Source organism: Psilocybe cubensis, chromosome 12, assembly GCF_017499595.1.
Source record: "Psilocybe cubensis strain MGC-MH-2018 chromosome 12, whole genome shotgun sequence".
Lineage (NCBI taxonomy): Eukaryota > Fungi > Basidiomycota > Agaricomycetes > Agaricales > Agrocybaceae > Psilocybe > Psilocybe cubensis.
Window position 1 is genome coordinate 740,455 of NC_063010.1, and position 27,031 is coordinate 767,485.

General features: G+C 45.0%; 8 protein-coding genes across 8 annotated transcripts; 3 read left to right on the forward strand and 5 right to left on the reverse strand.

Moving 5' to 3' along the window:
* Nucleotides 1-893: 893 nt before the first annotated feature.
* JR316_0012232 (uncharacterized protein) lies at nucleotides 894-1,421 on the reverse strand (the record flags this gene model as incomplete). The annotated part of the gene is made up of 1 exon (XM_047897857.1): nucleotides 894-1,421. One exon carries the CDS (start codon nucleotides 1,419-1,421, stop codon nucleotides 894-896), a length of 528 nt encoding a protein of 175 aa, XP_047742746.1.
* Nucleotides 1,422-3,000: 1,579 nt separating this feature from the next.
* JR316_0012233 (uncharacterized protein) lies at nucleotides 3,001-4,590 on the forward strand (the record flags this gene model as incomplete). The annotated part of the gene is made up of 2 exons (XM_047897858.1): nucleotides 3,001-3,146; nucleotides 3,222-4,590. The coding sequence occupies 2 exons, from the start codon at nucleotides 3,001-3,003 to the stop codon at nucleotides 4,588-4,590; spliced, it is 1,515 nt and encodes a 504-aa protein (XP_047742747.1).
* A 1,538-nt stretch (nucleotides 4,591-6,128) lies between these two features.
* On the forward strand, nucleotides 6,129-8,370 carry JR316_0012234 (uncharacterized protein; the record flags this gene model as incomplete). The annotated part of the gene is made up of 14 exons (XM_047897859.1): nucleotides 6,129-6,229; nucleotides 6,492-6,590; nucleotides 6,646-6,733; nucleotides 6,783-6,808; nucleotides 6,860-6,885; nucleotides 6,940-6,954; nucleotides 7,018-7,055; nucleotides 7,104-7,128; nucleotides 7,700-7,727; nucleotides 7,810-7,833; nucleotides 7,901-7,912; nucleotides 7,965-8,103; nucleotides 8,150-8,251; nucleotides 8,305-8,370. 14 exons carry the CDS (start codon nucleotides 6,129-6,131, stop codon nucleotides 8,368-8,370), a joined length of 789 nt encoding a protein of 262 aa, XP_047742748.1.
* Nucleotides 8,371-8,765: 395 nt separating this feature from the next.
* On the forward strand, nucleotides 8,766-11,554 carry JR316_0012235 (uncharacterized protein; the record flags this gene model as incomplete). The annotated part of the gene is made up of 4 exons (XM_047897860.1): nucleotides 8,766-8,813; nucleotides 8,866-9,021; nucleotides 9,080-10,481; nucleotides 10,536-11,554. The coding sequence occupies 4 exons, from the start codon at nucleotides 8,766-8,768 to the stop codon at nucleotides 11,552-11,554; spliced, it is 2,625 nt and encodes an 874-aa protein (XP_047742749.1).
* A 1,599-nt stretch (nucleotides 11,555-13,153) lies between these two features.
* Nucleotides 13,154-15,972, reverse strand: JR316_0012236 (Zinc-regulated transporter 2; the record flags this gene model as incomplete). Its single annotated transcript, XM_047897861.1, has 7 exons — nucleotides 13,154-13,509; nucleotides 13,769-14,260; nucleotides 14,618-14,693; nucleotides 14,743-15,383; nucleotides 15,429-15,463; nucleotides 15,518-15,719; nucleotides 15,813-15,972. 7 exons carry the CDS (start codon nucleotides 15,970-15,972, stop codon nucleotides 13,154-13,156), a joined length of 1,962 nt encoding a protein of 653 aa, XP_047742750.1.
* A 2,711-nt stretch (nucleotides 15,973-18,683) lies between these two features.
* JR316_0012237 (uncharacterized protein) lies at nucleotides 18,684-19,963 on the reverse strand (the record flags this gene model as incomplete). Its single annotated transcript, XM_047897862.1, has 4 exons — nucleotides 18,684-18,872; nucleotides 18,955-19,362; nucleotides 19,421-19,624; nucleotides 19,913-19,963. The coding sequence occupies 4 exons, from the start codon at nucleotides 19,961-19,963 to the stop codon at nucleotides 18,684-18,686; spliced, it is 852 nt and encodes a 283-aa protein (XP_047742751.1).
* Nucleotides 19,964-20,839: 876 nt separating this feature from the next.
* Nucleotides 20,840-22,093, reverse strand: JR316_0012238 (Nitronate monooxygenase; the record flags this gene model as incomplete). The annotated part of the gene is made up of 5 exons (XM_047897863.1): nucleotides 20,840-20,911; nucleotides 20,965-21,443; nucleotides 21,505-21,843; nucleotides 21,897-21,998; nucleotides 22,057-22,093. The coding sequence occupies 5 exons, from the start codon at nucleotides 22,091-22,093 to the stop codon at nucleotides 20,840-20,842; spliced, it is 1,029 nt and encodes a 342-aa protein (XP_047742752.1).
* A 1,006-nt stretch (nucleotides 22,094-23,099) lies between these two features.
* On the reverse strand, nucleotides 23,100-25,116 carry JR316_0012239 (Cytochrome P450 monooxygenase virE; the record flags this gene model as incomplete). Its single annotated transcript, XM_047897864.1, has 9 exons — nucleotides 23,100-23,325; nucleotides 23,385-23,489; nucleotides 23,541-23,689; nucleotides 23,747-23,905; nucleotides 23,957-24,219; nucleotides 24,271-24,371; nucleotides 24,433-24,603; nucleotides 24,663-25,015; nucleotides 25,078-25,116. The coding sequence occupies 9 exons, from the start codon at nucleotides 25,114-25,116 to the stop codon at nucleotides 23,100-23,102; spliced, it is 1,566 nt and encodes a 521-aa protein (XP_047742753.1).
* Between the last annotated feature and the right edge of the window lie 1,915 nt (nucleotides 25,117-27,031).

Genomic DNA, 27,031 nt, shown 5'->3' on the forward strand with positions numbered 1-27,031 from the left:
AAGGCCACGTCAAATAGCTAATGATAGTACCGGCTGGTGTGCAAGGTACTACCTACTGAATAATATTCTCCCCTTTCGAGCACCCATAATATAGGGAATCAGAAATCAACATGCTTTTCTGATGAGTATCTTGGACGACCATCTTTCATCTGAACAATTGCTCTCAACAATGATGTTGAAACCTAGAGGGGATGATCATAAGATCCTTTAATGGCTAATAATTCATATGCATTCGAAAAATACACAGTAACGGCTTGACGGTTACTTCACAACAAGGGTATAACTTAATTACACATAGATAGCTATTCAATTCATTCTGAAATTACCGTACTGATCAGAAAAACTCCCCTAAGAATCTTTCTTCAAGTTTCTTGGCGGACTGAAGCTATATTTATCGTAGGTATTTGAGATATTTGAGAAGATTTGAGAAGCCCATGTAACACGGCAAGTCAAATTCCCTTGTGCACTGCTTGGTACTACGAGGAGCTCGCACATGGCAGAATGGCCAGTCCTTGCACAATTTTGCCACTTACAATGCTTACAAAGTGATGCGGGCAGCAGTCCAGTGTTAATGATTGAGCCAAAACTCAGATTTCTTTCTTAGTAGTGGCCCATTTTTTTCATGAAGCATTAGGATTGGGCGACATCACATCATGATGAGTGCGCATGGATTGTCCTTTACTTTATTGCCACAGTCAAAGAAGATCTTAAATGTGCAAAATGTCCTGATAACAATTTTTTGCAACTCCTGTTTGAATACCTTGGATCTACATGTACAGGAGAGGTGGCTACGTTTATGCGTCAAGTCTACCATTGTGTAGTCAAGTTGAATTAAACCCTTCATGTTTGCCTATTCTAACTTATACTACCACCATCTGACACAATATGCAATGCTAAATCGGCTCGTACTGGGGGGGAGGCGCAACCCTTTCTGGCTCTCCAACAGCAGGCCTTTGTAAAATCATAGTTGGGCCGACTAGCGATTCTGCAGTAGTCATCTCTGAGGCTGCCTCGCGTCGCATTCTTTCTATGCGGTCTTCTAGCACATCAATATACTTCTGTGCAGCCTCAAATGAATCCGGAGGCTGTGATAATTGCCGGGTAATTGAGGGTGATTCGGTGAAGGGGTGGGCTTTATGTTCATCATGCTCTAGATGTTGTCGCTTGCGTCTTTTGCAATATACCCCCAGGATCACCAAGAAACCTAGTATCGCCACGACAGTAACCCCCACCGAAATAAGGATTGTTTTCAAAGACGCCCTGTGCTGCCCTCGAGCTTGGTTCGAACTGATCGATATGCCGCTTGTTGGGAGTGAAAAAGGCGGCCAAAGTCCGGACTCAAGCGATGGAAATGAAGGTAACGTCGGAAACCCAGGAGGCGGGTTGAACCCTGGGACTGAGGGGGGTGTGAGAGTCGGCATGTCTGGGTATGCGATAAATTAGAGAATGGAATTTGAGATGAACTTTGTAAGTTGACGACTTCAATGTTACACCTTCCAAGGAGGGCTCACAGAGCAGGGTATATGGCGTCAGCCGCGTGAAGTATACGTACCGGCAGATAACTGTGAAAATGGCGATGAGAAGCGTTCTCTTTGCAAGTGGGGCATATATACTCCAACTAATTTATTTAACAGAGCCACGATGAAGAACACAAACGGCAGACATGACAGCAATAACAATTCTGAAATAAAGCAATGTGTCCACGTCAATGTCGGGTCAAACGGCTGATGATATGCAGTGCTTGATGTCACTTACTAGTAACCTCTCCACTTTTTTGAGAATCTTGTAATTCTTGCCAATGAAAACTGATTGCCCTTGCACTGCTTGTTCAGTCGAAGTAGGTATTTTCTCGCATTGTGAACATCGAGATTGGAGAAACATAATAACAAAGAATAACCCATGTCTTACATGTAATCTACGTATGGGAAGCAATGTTTGAAATTTTGCGCCAGGAGTGTTCAAGATAGATGTAAGGTTTGAAAATTTTTAGTGGAGAATCAGTGATGGGAATGGTTTAATATAAGGATGCTGAACGGCCATCTGACTCACAATGTTCTTGAAATAGCAATGTTGAAAATCGAAATTCAGAAGGTATTGTAGCCTTGAGATACACAAGACAGTCCCTCAAGAGCTTGATGATTATGCTCCTCGACATCGGTATAAATGGATCATATAATGTACAGCTATTTTTCTGTATATATAGGTCGGGTATTCAAATGGGAGAACATGTCAGATGTATTATTGCATGATTATGATACCTAGACTTACCTCAATAGCATTCGGCAATTTCAGACTAGATTTTTTTACACAGGGACAACCAACGTGTTTGGATGCCTCTAAGGCCTCCGATGCTGGCAGTAGTTTTTATGCAACTTCGCTTCCGAACTGCAGCTCGAAATCTACTCAACGCTGAGCATCTTCTCCGTTCAGATGCAAGATAGTTTCTGTTCTTCCCTCAGTGAGATTGGTCTAGGTCAGATGAGACCATAACTAACTCTGACGCTGGCATTGGCGAACAATAGGGACTTTTAAAATTTTTATTCTCACGGTCACCGACAGACTTACATGCTCCGACTCGGCTCGACCCGTAAACGCCAAGTCCTGGTTAAAAATAACTGCTACCAAAGACACAGTTTTCGAGTCTTTCACGAATTCCATTTGTTTAATTCCCGCAGCCATTGATAATGTTCCGTTTAGACTCGGTCCTTGATATAGTAGTTTATTTATTTATTATGTCGTACCAATATCAATGTCAGAGTGACAAGGCAGCCGAATTAGGTCGAAGGGGACGACAATCCGCTTTGACAACACAATGAGGAGACAATAAACGCAAATGGTCCCGGTCATCATTTCCTTCTTCTCAAAGGTCCTCTTTTAAAAGCCTAATTAAGACACGGTTCAAATGATGTGAAATATCCCCGGCCCATCATAATCTTATCCCTTCGTCCAGAGTGCCTCTTAACCTTCTCCAGCATCGACACATCGACTATATTGCGCCCCATGCCTCTATTACCCCGCAGTCCCAGGAAAAGACCCTTTCAATCTGCTTTTGAATCTGAGCTTATTGATGAGAAGCCACAAATCTGGAGTACAACTCATCCGAAGCGAGTGAAATCAAAGGGCAAAGAGTTGCGCGAAGTCACAAGGTGAGCACTTGTTTATTACCTCTTTACCTGTTACCGGAGGACAGTAAATCTTACATATGTATACAATGTCTCAAGATCGAAATCATCATCTGTGGACTGCCTTCCTAATGAAATTTTGTTGAGGATATTCCAAGAATCTATAAACGCGTCAGGATCTTCAATATCAATTCCAATCGACATGACGTCCTGCAACTCGGCACCTGTCACCCTTCTGTATGTTTGCAATCGCTGGAGACATCTTGTACTTGGATCACCGCTTCTCTGGACAAAAATTCATACTCCAGAGCTTATATTCGACAACGATATTTCTCTTGGGCCGTACCAGAAAGTACTGGCCCAGCTGCTCGGGTATTCACAGACCTTGCCTATATTTGTCAAGCACAACTCTCCGGGGTATCATTACTGGAACACAATTAAAAACCACGTAAAGCTGACTCCAGGATGCACCTTTACGAGCCGACATCTGCGCGGCTTAGCGAACGATCATTCATTGAATATGCTGCTTGCTTTGACGAACGCTGGCCACCGGTGGAAAACCTTTGAAATCACATTCGACAATGCTCTTCTCCAAAGTTTCAGTAGCCTGTGCAGTCACCAAGATCCATGTCTTGGAGCAAATCTTGAATCGTTGAAAATTTGCTTTTCTGACTCGCCTCGTACTAGTATGGACTTCGACGACCTTTGGTGTTGGATCAAGCGCCTTCCCGTCTTGAAAAATTTGTACATCACGGATTCTCGACAATTTCTGGCAAATACAAATCCAAAATCTCTTCCATTGGGGTTCATTACTGGAGAAATACAATTCCAGAAGCCGTCGATTAAGTTTTTGGACGCTCTGCAGATCATTTCTCAGTGCAAATCTGCCACCAAGGTCCTTATATGCGGCAGGAGTCTGTGCAGCGATGCTAGCGATAGCCCAACCTACCACTCTGGACCTACGACGCCGCTATGTTTCCACCGCATAACCGCCTTGATATTAAAAGGAATACAATATCCTATACATATCCTGGACCACTTTACGTTTCCCTCTCTCGTCAGGCTTGAGATATTTCTCTGCTTTGCAGTTATCGGCGAGGACCTTAGGAATGACTCGCTCTCTATATTTAAGAGGTTTCTTGACCGATCCCAGCCCCAGTTGGCTGAATTTATCGTGCGAGATGACTACATGACGGAAGAAATCGCACTTCCTTTTCTCATGCTCCCAAGGCTTCGTCATGTCTCTACAGTTGACTTTGATTCGGTGAGGCCTATTTCTGCAGGCCTTTTAGCAAGCCTTCATCACGGTGAAGATCTTGATGCAACATGGAATGAACGCCTCAGGGATATTGACCTCATGATATGGAAATCACGCAGTGAAGACGCAGGATATCATTTCGGATGGAAGTCCATGCGTAACAACGAAACCCTTCAGCTATCCATTAGAGGTGGGCGGATTCAACGGTGAATTGCAGGCCTGCCGCGGTTTTGTCATGAATCACGGGACATAATTTCTGTCCACAATATCTTTCTCGCTCGCGTAGTTTAATTGTCCATAATATAGTCTTAATTTTCAAGTTAATTAGTTGATTTTATTTCAATTAAACACAGTACCTTGCGGAAAGAGAAGTACAGAGCATTAAATCAGCGTTATATGTACTTAATTAAAATAGAAGTCTGTTTAAACATGTAAAGGGCGCTTGCAATTAACAGTTGATATCGAGCTCCCAATCGTGAATCGTCTCCAGTCTTTTTTGCTTGGCGTGCCGGAAGATATATGACGACCCTTCAAGGCCACGCTCTCGCCCAGCAGTGTGCGACATCGGCAAGATCGATCGTCAACTTTCTGGTCCTACTAGTACTCATCGATCCCGAGCCTTCGCATCTATGGATGTCCACTGCCTTTTCTGCTCACAACACATGTGACTGAAGTGTGCTGTTTTGTTTGCTAGCTTCCTATGACAACGCTAGGCAGTAGAAATTAACGATTACAACGCGATTGCATGTAGCAACACTCATGATTGTGAAATTATTATAAGTTGATCAAAATGGTTCTCATTATCTGACAAGAAGACGGTTATAGACGGATACCGGCGGATAAACTCGGATGAATCAGCCTTTAGCTTTAGACTTTACCCGGCGCTTAATGTGAACGAGATGCTCGCTGATCCTCGCGTGCCTTGGATGCTCGAGGCCTCATGCATCATGACAAGCAGATCTTGCCATTAGACTCCAACTACAATTATAACAATGTTCATTCTGAGTCCAATTTCTCATAAACTTGTTTGATTGTTTTTCTTGGAGCTGTTCTCGCAGTCGCGAAGGTTTGGTTTGCATGTGTAAAACTGTGTCGGCAATCCCCATTTCAAATCCATTATGACTAAAGAACATTGATCGATTGCTTGGTCCTGGTTGCACCCGCGACGTCATGTATGGAAAGAGCAAATTTCCGTTTCTTTGTTTTGAAAGCAACCACGACAACCAAACGAGAACACAGGTACCACATTGATACCTATCATCATCGATACTTCATAGGGTTTTCTCAAACTGTTCACTTAATTTCTTGCCGTCACTGGAGGTCAACTTGAAGGCACACAAACTTACGGTAGCATACAACGTTACAGGAAACTGATTACATTTGGTCTCACTCAGTTCTCACTCCTTTCCAAAATCGTTTCAAATTCGGGCCGAGTTTGACGCACACATAACTAATGCACCGTAGAAAGGCGGAGACAGGAGCCATCAGGCTCACCACGCGATATTTCACCAGACCATAAACACAAGCCCAGACAAGGAGTAGACAAGCCCCTACAAGCCCGTCTTTCAAGTGACTCCTATTGTATGCTACTGCATCCATCGGTCGATCGTATGAAATTCAAACGCTGATCCGACATCAAGGAGTAGCTAGATGTCGTTCGAAGTACAACGCTGAGAACCCTCTTTCCCTGACCATTTTGATTCTTACTTCCTTGTTTGCGGCTTGTCCGCTTTGCTCATTCTTTAACTATGGATTATTTCCTCGGGTCTTCCTTACCTGCAACGGCACTCAAAGGGACTATCGAAAACACCTTAGGCGCTGGATTCCTGGGTCTTATTGCTGCGTCCATGTGAGAGTGTCTACTACGTCTCTTCCAAATGTATCCTGACGCTCTCTCCCTCTTCTTCCAGTCTTTTTGGGATAACAGTTACACAATGTTGGATGTATTATTGCACGTTCCCCAATGACTGGAAATTCCAGAAGATATCGGTAAGTTTGATCTGTTTCCGTGAAACATGCATTCGCTGACAGAATCAATGAAAAGGTCTTCATGCTCTTGTGAGAACCCACCATCCAGATACCGCATATCGTTTACAGAAAGTCGCATTTAGCGTACTTGATGCAACACATCTTGCGATCACAATACATGGGTTGTATTATTATATCATTCAACAGTTTGGAAATGTCATTGGGCTACAAAGTATCATATGGTGCGTCAATCATCTCCGTATTTGTGTGGCAGCATTGTAACTTATTTTTCTACAGGAGTTTCAAGGTCAGTTCGCGTCGTAGCTCAGTGTTAATTCTGGTGGTAGCTGACAAAATTTACTGGAAGGTTCAAATCACTCTCAATGTGTGTTTTAACTTTCTCAACGGTGGGGACATTGATCTGAATTGGGCAGGTAATAATTATAATCATGGTCCAATCGTACGTCGCCGTCGAGATAATAAACGGGTTGGTTAATTCAATTTATGTTAGCTTATACACGCTCAGAGTGTGGAAACGTGAGTCGATCCTGCCGTTTCATAGAGGAATTCATTCTGACCATGGACTGTCAGTTGGAGGGCACAATTGTACGTTTGTAATAGCCGCCTGGGCTTACACCGAATGTTCTCGTTGATAACTGGCTCATTTAGTCGGTTCCACGTTCGCAAGGTTTTTGCCTATAGGTATCGTACGTCGGACTTTTTTAAAGTTATGATCAGAAGTCTAACAGTTCCAGTCAATAATTGTGCTCGGCGGAGCTGGTCAGTTCTGCTTGCTCCCTTGAATGAATGTGTTCACTGACTGATACCATTGGAATGATTTTTGCAGTAATCGGCCTTAGTAGGTCAACAAATTTGCATGCTCGAGATAGTATTCACAAAGTCATTTCTAGTCTTAGCAGTAAAAACGTAGGTGATCGGCCAAATGATGTTGACGATGCTTGCTTATCAGAAATTTTCTGTATAAACAGATATCAGATTCATCAATGGACTGACCTTCAAGGCATGAAGGTAAGCTGCACGAATTTTTTTTTGTTGCCCCTGAACGCTGATTTTTTGGATTATAGTGGTCTGTCCTATCGTCATTTGCAATGTCTACCGCCATAGATATTGTGTTGTCGACAGCTATGTGCTATTATCTGCAAAAAAGTCGATCATCTTTCAGCATGTTCGTTGCTCTGAGATCTGGTACAGCGTACCTTCCTGACGCTTTCACTACAGGACAAATAATCGGATTGTCTCCGTGATGCATTACGTTTTGATCTCCGGCTCTCTGACGAGGCAAGCCTTCCAAACGTTGCCATTTTTTCAGCATAACTTAAATGTTACACAGCGCTTGCTCTCTATCAGCACTTGTTACTGTGGGTACAAGTCAGCTAGTCGCCGAAGGTTACTGAATTACGATACAGTTTGCCACAATGGAACACAATCTCATATTTCTAGGAATATCATTCCTGCTGACCAAATGTAAGCTTTAGTTTATAGTCAAACCTGCAACTTTTTACCAACTCTTTTGCACAGTGTATATTAATAGCTACGTGGCTATGTTCGTTTCGATCTCCTTCTCTTTGGTCTCGAAGTATCTAAACCATTGTTAGGTTGAACGCAAGACGTTCAGGAAAAGACAACGACTCTAGCTCCTTCAGCATCGCTAAGCTTATGAACTTAAGGCGCCGTCGGACAGAGAGACCTAGTGCCACTCATGTTGAAACTGTCGCAGACCAGGCGAGTCGGTTCGTATATCGATATGAAAGTTTAACAATCTGATTTATTATCTTTCTAGGATTCTGTTGCGATGTCATCTATTGGATATAAAGCCAGATTAGATGACGATCTGGATGCCAATGGCGGCCAAGACGCAGACGGGTCGAATCGTATTGGAGGAGTAAGTGTCTCGCTTTTTGTGTAAGAATGAGTCCGGCTAATAAATCAATTTAGATTAGCATCCATCGTATAGAAGAAAGAAAATACGATGAAGGCGATAAAAAGTGGAGTCCTGTGTAAAAGTCGTCACGTAGGCGGCCTCTATATTTATTTGTAGTTCTTCGTTTTCTTTTGGGTGTATGTCGTTTATTCACTCAATTATTCTTGAGTTCACGGAATCTCCTACCAGCCGGACTGGTTTCGAGATTAAATATCCTTAGCTTGGTAATATTTGTTTATTATGTTTTCCGCCCACTCCGCCATTTGATCTTCTCTTTGGACTAAGTGAGTTTGACTTACCCGTCGGCTCCCATCTCCAGAGTCTATTAATAGATCAGTAACTCACTACATGTTACCTGTCATCTTTAGGCACTGTAAGCACGGGATCTCTGTTGGTTGTGGCGGCATCAACATGAAACGGTGATTCACTGGTGCCCTCAGTACCCTCACATCGGATAGCTACCACAGAGCCTCTTATGAGCTTCCATACTGCAGAACCGAGGACCTCGTTCTTGGGAGATGAGGTGAAGTATACCAATCTACAGTTCAGCGGTTAAATGTTCAATTTACACACAGGAGGAGGTGAGAGCATGGGACTTGAAGGATGAATTCAGACATGCACCAAAAAAGCCCGAAGTCGATCCTTGGAAGATCTTGTTGGATCCATTGCTGGAGAGAGAAAAGAAGCGCTGCGACTCATGGAACACCGAAATCCAAAATCTCCTCATCTTTGTAAGTGGGCCTGCTTCTTCGCAATTCTGCAAGTTCCCCAACCATCGTTCATGTGAAGGCTGGTCTTTTTTCAGGTTTGGTAACAGCCTTTATCATTGAATCCTACAAGACTTTACAACCCGACCCAAATGACGATATTGTTGCCATCCTGTCATCCATTTCTCAACACATCAGTAATTCGTCCAACCATAGCTCAGCCGCGACTCTTCCATCGTCGACGTTCATACCGCCTCGTGCAGCAGTGAGAGTCAATGTGTTTTGGTTTATAAGCCTGATACTCAGCCTAACCGTCATTCTTTCCGGTATCATTACTATGCAATGGCTCCGAGAACATCAAGCCTACACAGGACAATCATCGAAGGATATGATTGCTATTTTGAATATGCGAGTTGAATCCCTGGAGAAGTGGCATGTGAAAAACATCATTACTACATTTCCTCTTGTCCTTGCACTCGCCCTTGTGTTGTTTTTCGCTGGTATAATTGACTTTCTACATGTCTTAGGGAACCATACAGTTCTTGTTGCAGTTGCGGTCGTGATAACCATCACCCTCATACTCCTCGTGGCAAGCACAACTCTCCCTTCCGCTCAATGTACGTTTTTATACCTGTGGCTTGGACACCAAGATCCTCCTTCGCCGTGCCCTTATAAATCACCGCAGTCGGGGTTCTTCCACAGTGTTTGCTACTATATCTCTTCGTTCTTCTCTCGTCATCGAATTCAATTCTTTATCGCGCTCGGGAAGTGGTTTAGGGGTCTCACAGCGTTGAACGCGAGGAATAAACATGCCCTATTATATCTCACGGACACCTGGTCGAAGAAAACCTGGTCGGAAGTTGATTTATGTTGGTTATCCATTCGAGAGGCTTGCTTATTCCCACCTGAACTGGATGGATACCACGATTTCCTTGATCGCAATGGCATTTCTCCCCTCTTTGACATTACTAAAACCTTCAAAGGGATAATCGAAGGGGTCAAGCTCTCCAGCGAGATGCTCTTTGCCGTGTACCATTGTTTCTATGAAATATCAGCTCCTTTCGTGTCTAGAGACCATCCAAAGCGCAAGGCACCTACCAAAACCAACGAGATTGATCAGACGTTTGAAATGATTCGATGGCGAAACGACTACTTTCATTCGCTCATACACGGTCCAGATGACGCGAATATTTTGAAAATTACCTTTCTCCCAGTCAAGGGAGACCCAAATGCTCGAAAACGATTTCATGCTAATATAAACATATTACACCACCACAGCCTCTTTGCTTTTGTAGATCGGCTCAAAGGTCAATACCCAACGGAATTCACAGATCATCGGGTTGAAATTTCTATTCGTCTGGCCGATAACCTGTACAGTAGATGGTACGAAACCTCACATGCAGAGCAACACCCGTTGCCGCCGTATCTAAAGGGGCACACCTTCGACCAGCGTCGCTGGAAAACATTCAAGCATAATATAACAGGTGGGTAACCAATGCCGTTTGAGCTTGGATTACTGTATTCATTCGCGCTCGCAGTCCCTGTGTTCCAGCAATATGTCTACTTATTATCAGCCTTTTTTAAAGGCGTGACTCACTCTAAACATACCATCTCTTCAAACGATTTACTTGCTCACGAAGATGTAATCGGCTTTCTAGAAAATGCAGCATGGGATACCTTTCGAGTTGTAGCCGCTCAAAGCCTCCGCACCCTTCCTCCATCCGAGCGCCGAAAGGCTCTGACAGCGTTTAAAAGCTTATTGACAAAAATGACATCTTTTCTCATGTGTTTAACTCAGCCGACACCCGAGATCGTTCCTGCCAATCCCATTCATCTTCTGGTGTTTTGTGCGATCTACGTACGGAGGCTTAACTCATGGCGCTTTCAATCACAAGTTCCAATGATGGATCAGCAAGCTACGGGTTTCTTGGAAGAAGCTATAATCAATATACGGGACTGTAAACAAGCCATCATCGACAAACATGGGTTCTCCTACCCAGAAACGCTTAAATGGTTTGTAAAACAAGATCAATTTGGATCCGTTGATATGTTTTCCGATCAATGGTGGCGCTTCCTCTATGGGAAATACGATGAATACTGCCAGGACTCGGAGAAGTCAGTGAGAAAGGAACAAAAATCCCCTTCCACTTTGCCCATGACATCCGCGGCTTCGCGACCAACGGTACCCATGGGAGGCTTTCGAATCCCTGTTCCGCCCTCATTTCCGGCTGCCACCTCAATGTCCTCTGTATATTCAGACGAATCTTATGCGTCGTCCGGTGAAGATTCCCCCATCACAAGCACGTATAGCAGTTTGTTTTCCACACCCAGCCTACTTCCGAGGGGAGACTATCTACATCCATACCCTCCAAAATCGTCAAGTAGCCTTCGAGGTGGAAGTAGTAACCGCCTTCGAATCACTCCACCAGTGTCCATACAGAGAATTGCCGCCATGGAATTGCCACAGCAAGCATCGAATTCTACGCCACAACCTTCAGACCAGATTCCAGAACCGGATCGTTCCCCCTCTGATTTCCCGTACACTGCTCAGACATGAACCACGACAGAATCATCACTAACGTACTTCTGATATAGAAAGTAGACTCGAAACCCACCGCATGGAAAAACTCGTCCAACGCATCATCGAGAATAGAAATTAACCGAGCCTTTACTCCCCTATGCAAGGCGTCAACTTTGTGAACGCTCGGCGCTCTCACATGTCAAACAGCAGAACTCGGCCTCAAAATACATTTGCCTTCTGAACGAACCACGAGTCTCTCAAAGCTAACGTTAAGCTCGTCCACTGCCGGGCAACATGGAAACCACGCATATTTAGATATGTCCATGTCAGTTTTACAGGACGTCAAATACCAACCATACAAGCGACCTATGTTGCTTCCCATTAGAACAGTCGCTCGCCCAACATTTTCATGCACCTTGACACCTTATGTTAGTGATCAGAGTTTGCTAACCTTATACGTACAATTTGCGTACAATTTGGATGTACCGCGTCAAATCTCGAACGAACGCACGCATCACATGTAAAAAAGGGACAGAATCGCAGCGCCACTGCAAGGGAAATCAGGCACATCCGCAAGTCGTCTTGCACGTGTAGTTGGAGCTACAAAATTTCTTGTCTCTTGTCGCCCCCACAACAGAATGTTTTTGGCATGCCAATCTTCGTATCCACTCCACAAAAATCAAATTTATATGCACTCCAATCGAAAGCAAATATAAACTTTTTCAAGAGCAACCGGCGGAAAATGCGAAAAAGCAAAAACTTGAAAGGGATAAATTGTCGTTATTTTTGCTGTAAAAGCCGTTCTCTTACCCTTGAGGTAAAGTGAAGTGAATGGATATGTTGCCGAAGCGGTAGTTCACCCCAACAAAACAACGCCTCCTTGACCTTGAAGTTAGGCGTTTATTCTCTGAAGCTCTACGGAGGGCCGCCTGCTAATAATGTGTGCAAAGGATCCGATGATAGTAGCTACACGTATACAAATCTGCATAACTCACACATCACTACACCGCTATATACAAGATAAGAAGAGACAAACATGAAGCATGAAGCCTGAGAATATGGTAATACAATAGAGAAAGAGAGAAAGAGAAAGACGTGTCCTGTCCAGGAGAAATTGGTGACTTGGAAGAGGCAGAAAAACAATACAACAGCAGATCCCCAAATGATGAAAACTCTGCAAGTCATCGATCGATGACAGAGGGGAAGAACGAACAGGTTTTTGGACGGTTGGACCTGCAAATCATGTTGAAAGGATGGGAAATTGTCTAGCAAGGAACCAGATGTCTAGTTATGAATGTCGATAAGGAAAGAATGAAGTGGTATATCGTTCGACCCTGGCCGACGAGAAACCCTCGATAACATCGCGCGCCTGCGTGGAAACGACTTCGGATGTCATGAGCGGGGTACCTTGAGAGTCGAAATCGAGACCACGACAATCCACATGACAAATAATAGTGAACTGGTTCGAATTCCAATCAAAACAAATCAGCATCGAACTGCACCGAACTGTAAAGATCTAAAAATAGATGCCAAAGGCCCCGAAAAGCAATAACAAACGAAAAAGTTTGAATTCCGTGGGGTGCGACTTTTGCAAGGGAGGGGAAAGGCAAAAAAAAACTCACGTTTGCATAGCTGTCACTCTCCGAGGCCAACGAGCACCATCATACTCGCACCCGCAAAGAGACTAAAGATGGCTAGCGCCCGTTTCCGAAGCGTCGTGTTCTTTTTGGGTTCATCACCAGCGTCAGCACTGGATGAGTTTTTGCCGCCGGTGTCGACCGAAGGCCGAGATCGCCCGTCTTCACTTCCTCCAGAGTTCCCGTCTCCATCGCCTTGATATTCATCACCGTGGGCGTGGTGGTGGTGATGGTGGTGATGGCCTTCGACATCTCCAAAGACGAAGTCGGCGGCTATCATCTCCACAGTCGCCGCATAAATCAACATCCCAGCTGAAATCGCAGACATCACACCCTGGATTAGGAGCATGGACCCTGTAAATTTTATATGTTGTTTTCGGAGAAAGCAAAACCATGTGTGAAAGATTAACATTAGGTCCGGGGAGCATTCAAATGCGAGTTCCAAACGCCGGAAAAAAGATAGCAATTTCAATTTGACCGTTTGACCGTTTTGACAGTCGAGAGGCAGGCGTGGACGTGCCGAGAGCAAAAAACGAGAAGGGGATGTGCGTTGAAAGAGAAAAAGCATAAGAAGAGGTTAGTAAGGCTCAAATATATTGCAAAGAGACATTACCTTCGTCCCCTGAATTACCCCTGCTTTTCCACACTATCATCCCCAGCAGCATACCAAATGGCGTGGTCACTCCAAATAATAACGTTAACGTGGGCTTGAGCCATTGTACACTTTTCAACGTCCACAGCCATCTCCGAGGGGCAGATAAAGCAGGGCTTTGGAGCCGAGAATGATGAGGCTTCAGAATGGTAGGAACGACGTTTTCATCGTGCGAATGGATGCTAGGGCATCGTTTGGCAGTTACTGTATCGTCTGTGCGAACTTGAGGATTATCGTGGTCGACATTCGCTGAAGGGTGATTGTTGGAATCGTCAGAAAATAATCTTTCTGAGTTCTGTTCCCATTCATCAACGATGGCGGAAGAGGTTGAGTCGTGTACGTCTTCAAGGTGGGTGGATTCATCCTTCTTACTCGGGGGAAGCGCAGCTATACGTATACCCAAAGATAATCCTTCGAAGAGCTGGTGGAATATGATAGCCGTCGTTAAAGATGCTACATGGGGGGTCGTTAGTGAAATAGATTCAAAGTTGTATAAAAGAGAGAAAAAGACGGCAAAATGGTGAAGCAAAGGACATGTCGGGCTGCTTCATCCCATGAAAACAGAGCGTTTAGACTGGCATGCAACGTTTGATAGGTAAAAATTGTCCGACGATATGTGAACGCTAGCGAATACGTGAGCGTCAATCAGGCGTAGTATGCCATTGCGTGACGCAGCTTTGAAAGAGAACCGAATAACCACGCATCAATGGTAACGAATATGACGTCAGATCCACCAAACCAAGATACGCGCGCAATTGGGATACGTAGAGGTCGAAAAAGTCTAAAAGGCCAAAGAAAAGGTACACGTACTAAAGTCTGCTCCAGACGTAACAGACAGGGTGAGGCCGATAACAAGCGAGTGTATCATGATGCCGAGTTGAAGAACCTGTTCGCGATAAGGAAGCTTGACCTCAAGGATAATTAGAAGGACTCACCAAAAGGCCAATGACTTGCCTTCGCCTCCCAATCACCGGATGGTGTGGTGCGTGTTCGTGAGCTTCTTCATGGGTGTGCGCGTGTTCCCGCACATGGGTCTCTTCGCCGTCTTCTTCCAAGACAGCTAGATGAGGATCATCCACAAGGCCAATTTTGCACACGTGATGGTGATGCCCATGTACATGATCGTGTGCCAAGGCGAGGCGACATATCCTAGGCGAGTTCGTTAACACCTCAATGGGCAATCCAATAACCGCAGACGGTGGTATCGATGGTGTGTGTGCATGGTGGTGATGGTGAGGATGGTGGGCCGCATGTGTATGATAGTGCGAAGTTGTCAAGGAAGGTGTATGTGCATAGGCAGGAAGAACGGGAGCACTAGGTGCACGCGTGATGGCAGGGTTGATAGGAATATCTGAAGATATGAGCGGCGTGGTCTCTGTAGGTGGTTCATGAGAAAGGTTGTGAATTTTCGCATGAGTTCGTGAGCGGGATCGTGAAGTGTGCTGCCTATTCCTTGACCTCGAATGCTGGTCGCGGACAATTTGTCGTGGTGATGGAGATCCTGGTCTCGAAGACTCTGGAGTCGGAGGCGCCGATGGTTTCTCTTGCAAATGTTCGACGTATGAAGTCGATATGTCTGGAAAATATTAGAGTATTACCACAACACTGAACTGTTCCTTACATTCAACAAGAAAAATGGACAAAAGCGACACCATTCTGCCACTCTAACGTTAATATTTCGATAAAAGAAACCTGAGACGAGCTACTCACATTATCAGCCCAGTAAATTTGCCTATTGCTCCATAACGCCGTTCGACTTCCTTACTCTGAAGCGACTTAAAGGCGTCATCGAGAAGGTGAATGAAGGCTGTCGCAAGGATGACACCCGTTCCAAAGTGTTTTCCGACGAAAAAGAGAATTCCAGGTATTCGGATGAAGGAAATATGCTTGGAAAGCGATGGAAAAGACACAGCTGTGATTCAAAGAATAGCCATGCCATGGACACAATAGGAAGAAAATGAACAATTTTAGCCCATGAGAATACGAAAGTTGTCAATAGTCGTACCGAATAACGAAACAAACAGAATGGCTAGTCCAACTCCCAGCCTCGGTTCGTCCACAATTCTAGCCGTCCCTGTGGCAAAAGTAGCGATTGTGGAGCCAATAGTTGTTGTTACTGAAACGTTGGACATATAGTGATCCTGCCATGATAGTAAAGTAGGCATTACAAGTCTCCGTAGAAGATATTTAATTGATGAATCCAGGGAAATTAGTAGGAAGTAGTCATAGGAAGGAGTAGTTGAGTGAGACAGCGGACTCGGTGGTTATCTAATGAAAACGAGGGCCAGTGGAGAGAGTACCGCACAGGTCCTCAGACGATGTTGACAAACAAAGACAAGCAAAGCATGCCGCCATCACGGCTATCAGATGAGGCTGCAGATTCCCAACGCCAAGTCCGCAATCTCATTCTTGAGTCTTCAACGTCCAAGAAAAAAAGTATACTCCAATTTCTCTAGTAGCCCAGAGCTGATCATGAGAGAACAGATGTAATTACCTGGTTTTTTTATATCAGGAAATCCCTCAAGTTTTGCTTGAACAGCGTATCTGAATTGCAGGAAGGGGTATTTACACTCGTTCGAGCAACTATATCCTGAACCAAAAACTCATTCACCTTTCAACCACTCATCCAGTTCGTTTGATTTCCAATCGAAAAGCCTGTAACCACTCCAGTTCACAGAAGGACTCGGCTCTAGCTCTCAAGCTCAGGTAATGGAAGGATGTCTTACCGATGAAACAGCACCATTGCGAACCGAGGTTATCGTGTAAGCCCAAAAGCTTGGTACCAGAGCAAAATACGTCTCAGAGAGTGTCCGGACAGGCTTCTCAGAAGGACCTTTAATCAAGCAGAAACTACTACCACTACGGATTGGAATACAAGCGCTCTAACCTATCCAAGTATCTGCCTCCCGAGGGCGACGCAATTCCCCTGACATCGGAACAGCAGCTCTGTACTTATCAGATTTTAGACAACACGAGGCCTGCATCTTCGTAGCAACGAATCCTCGCCACCACCGACGTCAGCATCATATCGATTTCAAGAACTTGGATAGATAAGCGATATTCAAATATCGACCTCGGGGCGGGACACGATAATCACGCATTCTTGGCTTGGATAGTATTAGTGTACCCCGCCTAATTTGCTCAGGTCAGCATTTATTATTACTTGACTTCTTCTGAGCGCTAACCGAAATGGTTTAAAAACTCGGATTCAGAAAGGTTCGTCCACGAGTTTTTTTTGCGCGGACAGTCTGGCGGACTGTCCGCCGGACTCAAGGTGTATCTTGTGTGTTTGTGACCATGATGTGACGTCCGGGCCACGTCGCGAGCTCATGAAAGTCTTCCTGGACATAGCCCGCCCCCTGATGCGCTACACGGTGCGCACATTGCTCGTAGCGTATTCCACTGCTGCCCCAAACACGTGAGAATTTCTTCGGTGCATTGTGGCTTTTTTGGATATTGGCTGGCTCAACTTCAACTTGCGAACAAGTTTATTACGCGTTTTTCCTACCCCAATGCAGTCATTCACATGTACTCCCATAGAAATAAATCTGTAATATAAATACCAAAACTTCATACAGCCAAAACAATGGTGAACATCTTCTAGGCCAGCTCGGGGGCGGAGGGCGGTAGTGTGTTGGAGGGGCACTGATCGCTGTCGAGCACAGTGTGCACGGCTGTCACTAACCCAGTCACGCTCGCTCACTATAAGGCCTATAAGTCCGGCAGACTGTCCGCCGGTCAGTCTGGCGGACAGTCCGCGCCTTTTTTTTTCGCAAACCACCTGCCCTCCTCGGATTCGGAGTGAACACGTATATTCTATTTTTAGAAGGCATGTATTCCGAGCGCACCATCAGCGTCGGTGTGCATCGTCGACGTTGAAATGAGCCTCATTCCAAATGTCTGGGGTATATTATGTAACAGAATGAACGTTCCATGACATCCTCTAATTTCTTCCAATACTTAAAAGTAGATGGTACCATTTGGAAATAATCAAGCTCGATTCAGGAAACCAAGCGAACTTGCGTCGACCGAACAAACTCTGGTGCACATTTTATCTTCTTCCCGAGCTAGAAAGAGATCGCCACTGTCTTCCTCAGGGACACCACAGTTACTAACATGTCCGCCCTTGCCCTGAGTCTTCTAACTGCCCTCCTTCATCCGCCGCCGGGTCCTCCACAGCACTGGAAGAAGAGAGAAACTTCGGAACCCTGGTGTCTAAAAATAGAATCTTATTTGCCCTAACGTTACTGTCCCATCCACCTGACATGGGCTGCACATCGGATTGAGGATTGAAGGAGATTAGCATAAATGACTTCCTCGACGTGCATTCCATAGTGGCTGTTAGTCACACATTCTACACTACGGCCGTCAACGATTCTTGACTTGACATGTATTGTATAGGTTGTTTGCTTGCCTCGGAGCAAGGACCATCGAGTTTCAATTGGATTTGGGCACACGCGGTGTCAATATTTCGTCCGGTATCAGTGGGAAGAGGGACTCTTTAAAAAAAGAATTCGTAGCCTGCGGCGTCTTACTGTTCCCAAAAAGTAAGGTTACATGGTAAAGACAGTCTCTTTTCATCCGACACTAGAAGAAACTGTTCTTAAAAATATCAAGAGTAGACCCGTATGCCTGGCTCAGACGTTCTGCTCCGCTGCTTTACTTAGCACAGCACGACAAAGGAAACCTCACACTAATTATACACAAACAGCTTGTAATATTCTGGGTTGTAATTACACAACAAGATACTCGAATAACAATATGCACAACAGAGGTTTTAGTGACTACATCTACACTTGAAGAGTGGAAATATTTTTCAACAAATAATAAAGAGGGGACGACCCAAATGGATCCGGGTGAAGCTTCGATGGGCTCACTATGGTTTGTCTACGTTGAAGCTTCCTCCATCATCATCGACCTCGCGGTCGATATTCACATGGATGCGTTTCATGGGCATACTACCGATAGTCTGGACGGGACCGCTTATACCGCTCGCGATGGACTTCTGGCTATCTGCATGGGACTGCAACTTGATGCGGAGCGTGATGGTGTTAAACGTGATAGCCTATACACAGCAAGTTCATCAATCATCAATGCGTGGTCGACGGAATGATACATCACGAAGCTAAAAGGTAAATCATACTTACCACGATGGGGGTTACACTCTCCAACAGAATGTATTGCGCATTAATGTTGTTGCAGTAAAGTGCAAGTAACACGATCTCGACGATCAGCTGGAGCGCCGCAGACTCGACTAGGATGCGCAAAATTGACAGTAATCTACCTTGTCCGACATGATAGTTGGCCGATCGCCTGTGCGTGATGTAGATCCGCCAACTCATGAGACCGGTGGTCATGATATTGAGGACGACCGCAATGGAGTAGAACGTTTTGATCCAGGAGTTCAGACGCGGGAGGAAGACGGTGGCGGTGGGGTCGACGGAACTGTAGGTGCCACATACGACGTATCCAGCGCCGATGTTTACCATGAGGAGTATAGTGGGCAAGATGATAATCTTCCAGTCGAAACTCCAAAGGACCCATGTCCTGTAGATCTAAGAACAAATATGCATGAGGTAAATAATCAACGTGGATGAATTGAAAGGAACGTACAGCGGCCGCGCTTCCAAAATTCTCTTGCGTAGCGTAGATGGTATCTTTGAGAATATGATCCCACTTTCTAAGGTTACCAATGTAACCAACTGGGCCTCCGGGATCGAGACGGTAGTCTACGTATCCTCGCAGGAGGCGGAAGCCATTCATAGCAAGATGGAATGTAGCCATGAAAAACATGACCCCGGAAATGATAATCATACCCTAATGAACACCAGAAAAAAAGGATGAGATCCTCAACTCAAGTATTCATAGCAAGTAGTTGCTCACCGTCGTATGACGATCACGCTTAGATCCAACACGACTATAGCTGGCCGAGAAATATACAAACATCGTCGCGCCAAAGATGCAACATAGGAATCCTGGCGCCAAGCTACACGTAAGCCCCACAACCAAGAAGTCGCGGTGTTTATGACATACCATAGACGATCGCCTGCAAAGATACCGTCAGCGTCAAATGAAATGACGTCTAGGTCCATGAACATAACTCACCTCTACCCATGTGGCCAAAAGGAATGTTTTTTCAAGAGAGAGTTGTGCCATTGCGGACGAGGTGGGGTTGTCGGAGGGAAAGACGACAGACACTCCTCGGGCAAGTCAAACTGGGGCAGGGTATTATAACCAAAACCCGGAATACAGGCTGCATAAAAACGAATGCTCTCATTTATGGGGATGCGGTCGATTTTCTAAAGATAGTGGAGGGGGAATTAGTAAATCGTTCTATGTCACTGTGAAGCAGGGACTTCCAATCCCTGAACGAATCAACAAATGGGACAGACATCGACAGTTTGCTTCCAATCAGGGCTTCCAGTTTCCATGAACTCCAGATGCACCCACCCGGTTTCCTGAAAGCGTGGGAGCGCTCACGCTTGCCGTTGGTCAGTTCTTTACGTCCAGCCGAGAATGCCAAATCTGATGAACCGGTTCAGTTCGATGATGCTTTAGGCGCAAGTCAGTTAGTGCCAATCTCACATCCATGCCTGATACGCGTTAAAATACCTGATAAAATACAGAGGAGCTTTGTCTATCGCCTACAGCTTTTATGTCTTGGGAATTTTTTTTTCCCGAGCTCTGGCCAGATATATTCCCGTTGCCACAGATTACTTCTCCAAGTGCGAAAAGAAGACGGCCGCAAAGACAAGCGAATTTCATTCAGCACACTTAGACTGCGGGGTCTTTTTTTTCACTTATGAGCTGTTAATAGCTCCGTAGATTCTTGAATATACGTCGAAGTCTATCATCTAATCAAGCTATGTGAACATATCTAAAGAAAGAAAATTTTCATGGTTGCCACGAAGGCGTTCCAGAATCCAGAATACACATAGCATGGTACACGCGATTGTTTTCGTTCATTTCGTTAAGTTCGTGATTCACAATATTGTACACTACAAGACATGTGGATGAGCATTCTGTGTTCAATCAGAAAGCGACCAGTTTTGATGCTGCTTTCAGACTCTCTGACGATTCCTTGATCAATTCCCGAACAACATCCTATCATGCCATTATAAGTCTGTTCCGTCAAGTTGAAACAAATAAATACTCACTCCTGCAGGGGTGATTTTGTTAGTGAGTCCGACACCGACACCGGCCCAAATGATCAATCGGTTTTTATCCTGAGTAGCTGCACTTTGTTCAAATCTCTCCAATCGTTGCTCAAGACTGAGACCTTCGGAAACGTCCTTCATGATATCATTCGCAATTGCACGTCCGTTGTGCTTGGGGGGCCAGTAGTTCGTCTTTCCGACCTCATCAAATGCAAGTGTGCGAACAGTAGCGTTGTTTCCAGCGGCAACGATAACTTCCTTCATAGCTGGGCTGTAGATGCACTCGTCGGTAAACAAAAAGCGCGTTCCAAGTACAACGCCCGCCGCTCCCATGGTTAGAAGGGCGGAAATTTGTTTGCCGGTTGAAATACCACCTGCAGCAACTACGAGGGGACCGTTAGGAAGGGCATCAAGGATAGCCTGTAGCAAGGTGAAAAGCGGGGGCGCCTCTGATCCTCCATGGCCACCTGCTTCTATGCCTAGAATACAAATTCCTGTCAGAACCACCGTGAAGAATGCCCCAAACTCCATCAAACTCACCTTGTGCTACGATTACATCGACCTTCCACTCGTTTGCAGCGCGAACGGCATCTTCAACCGAGTTGACGATTACAAAAATAATAGTCTTGTGGTCCCGTTTTGCGTCGAACGCGTGGATTTGGGCAACATATTTCCCCAGATCGACACCGAAGGCTAACCAGAGGGCAACGGGCTTCTCTTCTAGAATGGCATGAAGGCGTGGGTCTGGCGACGATTCAGTCATGTCGAGGATCCATCCAATACAACCAATGCCAATTGGCACCGGCTGATCTGGGGCAATGTTGAGATTTTTTCTCATCAATGCGAAATTCTCCTTGAGCTCCGCCGAAGAGAAGAAACCTGAGGGTGTTAGTTTGTGTGAATATTTTTTACCAGACGCCACACGTTCTCACCTGCTCCCATGAAACCGAAAGCGCCAGCCTTGCTTACGGCGCTAGCTAGCACTCCAGTGCTGGCAAACGCCATGGGTGCTGAGAGAATGGGGGCATCAATCTCTTTTAACGAGCATCAAATTAGCTTCAGAATACGTGTATTATCTATAGAAGAACGTACTGAGCAGGTCGGTCAACGGGGTGCGAATTTGAGGCATGGCGAAGAATCAATGAATAGTGTATAGCAGAAAGATGGTTGATAAAAGCCATCTTTATGACCCAGCTGCTTTTATCGCTGACTAAATGATGGGAGCCTGATGCCGAGGACAGGGCAGTAGTCAGTCGTAACTAGGTTTGGATCCTCAACAAGTCCGTGCAATGATTTGAGAAGATCAACATCGCTTCCGAGTCTTTGATCGTGATAAACGTTCCTGGGATAAACTATCCTCCCAGGCTTACGTCAAGTTCATTCATGTCCGAATTGATATGTTTACTTGATGTTAACATATGTAGTAACGCCTCGTATGAAAAATTTCCTTCTATTTCTTAATCGCCTCCCTCCATCTCTCATCTAGTTTCACGCAACATACTGAGCCCGTGCAAAACGAGATAGCTGGTATGCTGCTGATAGTACGAATCCAAAACAATCGAATTACATGAGGCACTTCCCCACGGCATGTTATTCGGCCATCAATTGACTTGTGATGCCATCAAAACAATTAAATTTCCACACGGACTCCGACTTCCACCACTATTCAAATACAAATCTCCTTATTCCTGTTCCCACAAGGTCGAGATCCTATGGGTCACTACTCGACAACTACTTAGGCGAAATTCTCTGTGCACTAGACTATGAGCTAGAGAAGTAGCTGTTATCTTAGTCCGACTTCGACCTTGACTAGAAGCAGATGCAATTGAGTTACAAAAGGGAGTTCGAGTGCAATGCACTGTGTTCAAGTTGAATCAATGAAACTTGGATAAGTTGGTCTTTTTGTACCACGAAAGGCAGGATCTGTCAGATCCAGGTGTGTTTAAAAATAATTTCAGGAAGACAATTGTTGTACGAGCGTTTAAACGGCTTCATTATAATGTTAATGATAACTAGTGTAAATATGTAAAATTATACGCCAGGGAAGAAATTAAGAATTATTAGCCTATCTATTATATGTGAACACGATTTCTGTTCATTACTCTTGTACCTTTGAATGGAAAATATGGAGTAAACTACAAGGTTGTCTCTTCTACGGCGTTAATAATGTCCACGACTCCCTCGAATCGTGGAGTAAGACGAAGTCTATATGGAAGTGGAGTACGGCCAGATAATCCGTCGTATTCTTCAAGAGAGATTGGCTCATCAGGAAGCGCATTGAAGTCGAATGACCATAATAAACGTGATATAGCCAACCAAAGCTCTCGCTCTGCGGCAGGTAGACCTGGACATATTCTCCGTCTTATGATTAAACATCAGACGAAATTTTCTGAAGTCGAGGTAGATTAATGCTAACTTACCCTGCACCAAACGCCCAATGATCCCGATCCATCACGTTGGCCAGCTTGGCAGACTCACTACACGAAAGCTTATCGTTGATGTATCTCTCCGGATTGAATTTAAGTCTTCTTCCAGATGAGCAGATGCACATTTTATGAGGTAGACTATATACTTACGGTTCGGGATATCTGGACTCATTGTGATGTAGCGTGAAGCAGTTTAGAAGAACAACAGTGTTCTTCGGTATAAAGGTTCCTTTGTATGTGAAATCTTGTGACGAGCAGTGGGGCGTAGCAAACCAAAATGGAGCGTGCACACGTTGGACCTGTTGGTGTGTATGAGAAATCTGACAGTGTTAGATACAGACAGACAAGACACTCACCTCTTTGATGATTGCTCTAGTAAATGGAAGGCTAGCTTCGTCTTCGAGGCACGGCCATCGTCCACGACCAATCACCTGGTCCAGTTCTAACTGTGCTCGCTCAAGTACCTCGCGGTGTGATGGAATCAAAGCCAGGAACCATTGAATAATTCCCGATGTCTGAAGAACAAGTCATTGGACTGCAGAGCGCAATGAGGGACATGTCCTTACGGAATGAACACCTCCTAATGTGAATACGGCAGAAAGCATGCATAAATCTTCCCAATCGAGTTTCTCGGATTCCTGGGTCTCCAAGAGCGTCTTCACCAAACAATCGGGAACATTCTCTCCTGAAAGCATCCTGGACTTGAAGTTTAAGATCATACCACCATATACTTTAATGAGATCATCGTGCAACTTTTGACCTCGTGAACGCTTTTGTGATGGAAGGTATTGGAGAATCTCAAAAAAGTCGACACAATTGGACCATGGCCCTTTAGAGGCGTCAGAGAAAGTTGACAGACAGATAACACATGTCAACTGACCAGTGAGATCCATAAACTCCATGGCTAAACCGAGGGCCTTTGCAACAAGCGGGTCATAGGAAGACGTCGTTCGTAGTCCAAAAGACATGATGAGCATGTTGCTGGAAGTTACACAGGTACAGTCAGCAGGCGTACACACGTCAGGTTGATTGTCAAACGTACTTCAATGCAAACCTTCCAGCAAAATGAGCAGGGTTGACCGGGGATTTGCCTTGTTGACTCTCGTCATAGAGGGATTTGATGAGAATATGCGATTCATAATCCATCACGGAAGCGTATCCCTCCATCGCTTTAGGGTTTAGGGCCAGTGCCGCAAGCCGACGGTGCTGTCTCCTTTGATCATTTGAATTAGTTGAAGCACGAATGATATAGATTAAGAAACCTGTTTATACCATTTATTGCCGTATTCGGACGCGGTAATGGCTCGACCTTTAAGAATTATCTGGTTCTTCATAAAGTACTTTTTTCTACTAGAGAAGATCGCTCCGTTTGTGACAAGAAGGTCCTTTGCTACAACAGGATCAGATATTACGACGAATAGCTGACTTCCCATCCAGATAGAGAACATTGATCCGTATTGTTTCGCCCAAGCGTCAAGAGCCCTTTCAGCATACTTTCGAAGGAACGCGTAACGGACTGGCGGTCCTGGAGGAAGACGATTCCCCTCATAATCCACAATCAGATGACGAAGCACAACAGGGCTACAGAAATAGGCCAAGAGAAGTAGAGAGGATATGCCTAGGAACTAAAATGTTGCTTGTCGGTCTTTCCAGTAGAAGTGGTTAGTAGAAGGAAATTCACTAATACCTTTAAAAGATTTTCGGTTACAGAGCCCGTGAAGGACATTTTTCTATAGTTGAGTAACAGCGGTTAGTAGTTCTTATATACCATTTTGTAAGTCGCTGAATCTTGATCCTCCGAATTGTTTCCTCCTCCATTCTTCTTGGTGTCGGTTCAGTATCACTTGACAGCCGTATCATTCTAAAGTCTCTTAAATCCCGATTCTATGATGCAATCAGTGTTTTTTGGAGATAATAAGATATCCCCAGGCTATTGTTAAAAGCAGGACGCACTGTGTTTCATTGAAAACGTGGCTTGGGCGACAAGCTACAAGGTCCGCAGGGCTAACTGAGTTAGCGGAAACACGTATGAGGTAAACCTCGATTTCCCGGGAGTTCGGATTGTCACTTGGTGGTTTCCCAGCCTACCGAGCTGTACATGATGAAGTAAAGTAGAACAGAGCTACCACCGTTCTGTGGCGATGCGCTGCATGTGCATGCTTACCAAATCTCAGAATCGAAAACGTTGAATAGCGAAATAACAGACATAACCCTAAAGGCTCCGCATTTTTGCATGTCTTCTTTCTTGTAGGCCACGAGCAGCGTATTTCCGACCTCCGAACGCCATACTAATGAACTCTAACAACGCTCTGCCGCTTAGCAGTTCCGATGACCTTGATCGCGTCGTCGATCATGCTGACCAAATATAGAGGCAGATATAGAACACAATAACCGCTCGACATTTATTTCAGTAGTAACCGAAATAAGCGGATAGGACTGAGGAGCAAGGCAGAGTTGATGGCAGCACATTTTCCTCCTGTAGGTCGGACAATCCTAATTCTGTTCTGGCGACTGGATAAAAGTAACAGTGGCCCGCTATTCGGTTAGCTGCGGTGGAGACAGTGGTGAGCCACGAGTAGATCAATGACACCGATGCAAAGGAATCACAACAGAAAGATCATCAAGTACGTGCATTACGGTTTCAGGTTAACGGAACACTGCAACAAGAATGTACAATGAACTTTCGGCGCTAAGAATGAACTCTAAGAGGACAATGAATAAAAGTTATGATGGTCGGTAGTCCCTACACTTACAGGTTAATAAAACATTCCACTAGAGAGCGAACCTGAGGGTTGGCATAACATTGTAAGCAAACATAACAATATGTCGGACGTCCCTTGGCTGTGAATGAAGAAGGTACCAACAATGTTTTGAGATTAGCAATTACGTACTTGTTACACGACGGTTAGCTAGTTTCGCCCAAGAGAGATTCCATGAGTCATAGGTGCTCGTAGAATAACAGGTCGCACAATCGAAGCAAGAGGGAGAATGAGAACATGAAAACACTGGGCATCAATAGACTTTAAGTTTCAATGCAACTCATTAATTGACGACAACAGTGCTGTCTGTAGACGTTGCATATACTTGACTTCTTCCCACACACCCAAAGGACCTCCACACCCTTTGTGCTTATTCGGAAAGAGTCCATTTATGCGGGAAACTCACGTCTGAAGCGCCACCAGGAAGGCTGTAACCGACGATGACAATGAAGGAGTACCAATCGCTTGATCATCGCTAACCTCAGTGGCTAGAATCCATTCTTTCGGTGCTATGATGGGAGAAAAACACATATTAGAAGGGTAGAAATCTTCTTAAGCACCATGCTAACCTTCAGCTTGGAGTATAACACCCTGTGCGTTGTAGATGCGATAGAAAGAAGAGCAACAGCAAATTCGAATTGCGAACTGTGTACATCAACCCGCGAAAGGACAGTCCCACGAATGTGTCCCTAGTGGGTAACACGCAGATGAATCCATGGATTCTGAGCAACAATGGTACCTTCACAGAACATGCATATGGAAGTCACCATCGGAGTGGGTCGAAATGAAAGTTGAAAGCACCGAGAACGACGTCAAAGTGTGCGGCTGCCCACGGGGCGCATCATTACTGTTCGAAGAAGAAAAATGCACTTGAAAACCCCC